The following is a 1,540-nucleotide window of genomic DNA, read 5'->3' on the forward strand; positions in this document are numbered from 1 at the left end:
TGATTTCATTGTCGAAAAGTTCTGGGCTGCAAATCCTTAGTGCCCTGAAAAAGAAGCCTATAACTACCCCTGAGTAGTATTGGATATAGTCATCGCTCTATATACATCCTGATGGATCAGAGTGTCCAGGAAAGATATTTTCTGACTTTCGTCTTCTTTCACGGTTAAATGAATTTTATCGTAGACAGCGTTCAGCAGCATCAGCGTTTGATGTAAGCACGCCCTCCAAGGGACAACGGCAAGGATATCATCTATGTATAGCCAGAATATGGCCCTCATACTCTACACTGAGACCAGAATTCTGGGACGAAAGAACTCAAATCGCCGAAGGGACACCAATCCCACCACACGTCGACCCCAGGAATTGCCCACACTACTTCTTTCAAAACAGTACTATCTCCAGAGCATTCATGGCATCTGGTTCTGGAACAAGATTGCCAAACTAAGCAAAATGAGCTACATACATACTGATAGAAATCTACGGAGTACCCATGATGACAGACAGAGAAGTAGAAGACTTCAACTACATGTGATAGAAAAGAACACCAACAAACCAGTATGAGACTTCGTCCACAAGTTCATGTATATATTCGGCAACATGGATGAGAAAAGACATGGCTTCATCATCCAGGGACAAAAAAACACGGGGAAGACAATGCTCATGTCACTGCTATTAGAAGGACTGAATCCTACAAGAATAGCAAAGAACAGCGAAAGAAGCCGCTTCCAGTTCATCAGGCTGACGTCATCAATTGTGTTACTCTACGTGGAGCCAATGATCACGTGCACAAACGTCAACATGTACAGGTCACTATTAGGAGAAATAATGGAGACAGTCGTAAAAAACGAGAGTCACCAGACAATTCTCATCCCGCCATGGCTAATAACGACCAATCAAAATGTGACACCCAACGTCGAAAGAATGGACGCGAACGCCATGAACAGCAGGATCATCCGAGTCGGATTCAACCTGCACATAAGAGACCATCAGGTATTCCGGCAACATCTGGCATCCCCAGACATCTAACCTCAATAAAAGCGGCAGCAATCAGAACTGGATCATACTCAACGAGGACTCATTCTTGAGAGGACTCTAGGGGACAGGATAAGAGCAAGGACCGAACAAGGTCACAGCAGCACAAGCAACGAAAGAGACGACAATGGCAGAGACACAAAGAGGACTCTCTTCACCGCCGGACACACTGGCGAAAAGGACCCACGAAGGACTGGTTGACGAGGAGGACGAGGAGCTGGGCCTTCCTGGAGGTAACGGCAGCAAAAGAGTGAAGAGAGAAGGATACAACTAACTGGAGGATGCTGTAGGTGAGTAACATCTTCCAATCACAGTCCAGTGACATATCTTTCAAGTATTCCTCTGATTAGATGATAAGAGTAGTAGTAGTAGAATCGTCGGTGGCCATAGTGTGCGAGGAAACCATCAGATATTTTCAGATATTTTCACCAGTGCCATCGAGATGTATCACCGACTTCTTCAAAGTGGCATGATGTGACCGTTGGGAAATCATATGTATTTTGCACT

General features: G+C 45.1%; 1 protein-coding gene across 1 annotated transcript; it reads left to right on the plus strand.

Moving 5' to 3' along the window:
* Positions 1-598: 598 nt before the first annotated feature.
* On the plus strand, positions 599-1,027 carry LOC147468751 (uncharacterized). The gene has a single exon (XM_086551847.1). It carries the CDS (start codon positions 599-601, stop codon positions 1,025-1,027), a length of 429 nt encoding a protein of 142 aa, XP_086407973.1.
* Positions 1,028-1,540: the final 513 nt, after the last annotated feature.

The sequence above is a fragment of the Penaeus japonicus genome, unplaced genomic scaffold (genome assembly GCF_977035675.1).
Source record: "Penaeus japonicus unplaced genomic scaffold, GWHDUDI00000001_assembly GWHDUDI00000026, whole genome shotgun sequence".
NCBI lineage: Eukaryota > Metazoa > Arthropoda > Malacostraca > Decapoda > Penaeidae > Penaeus > Penaeus japonicus.

Coding starts and splice junctions, on each gene's coding strand:
- LOC147468751 (XM_086551847.1), top strand. CDS start 599: ATGGATGAGAAAAGACATGGCTTCATCATCCAGGGACAAAAAAACACG.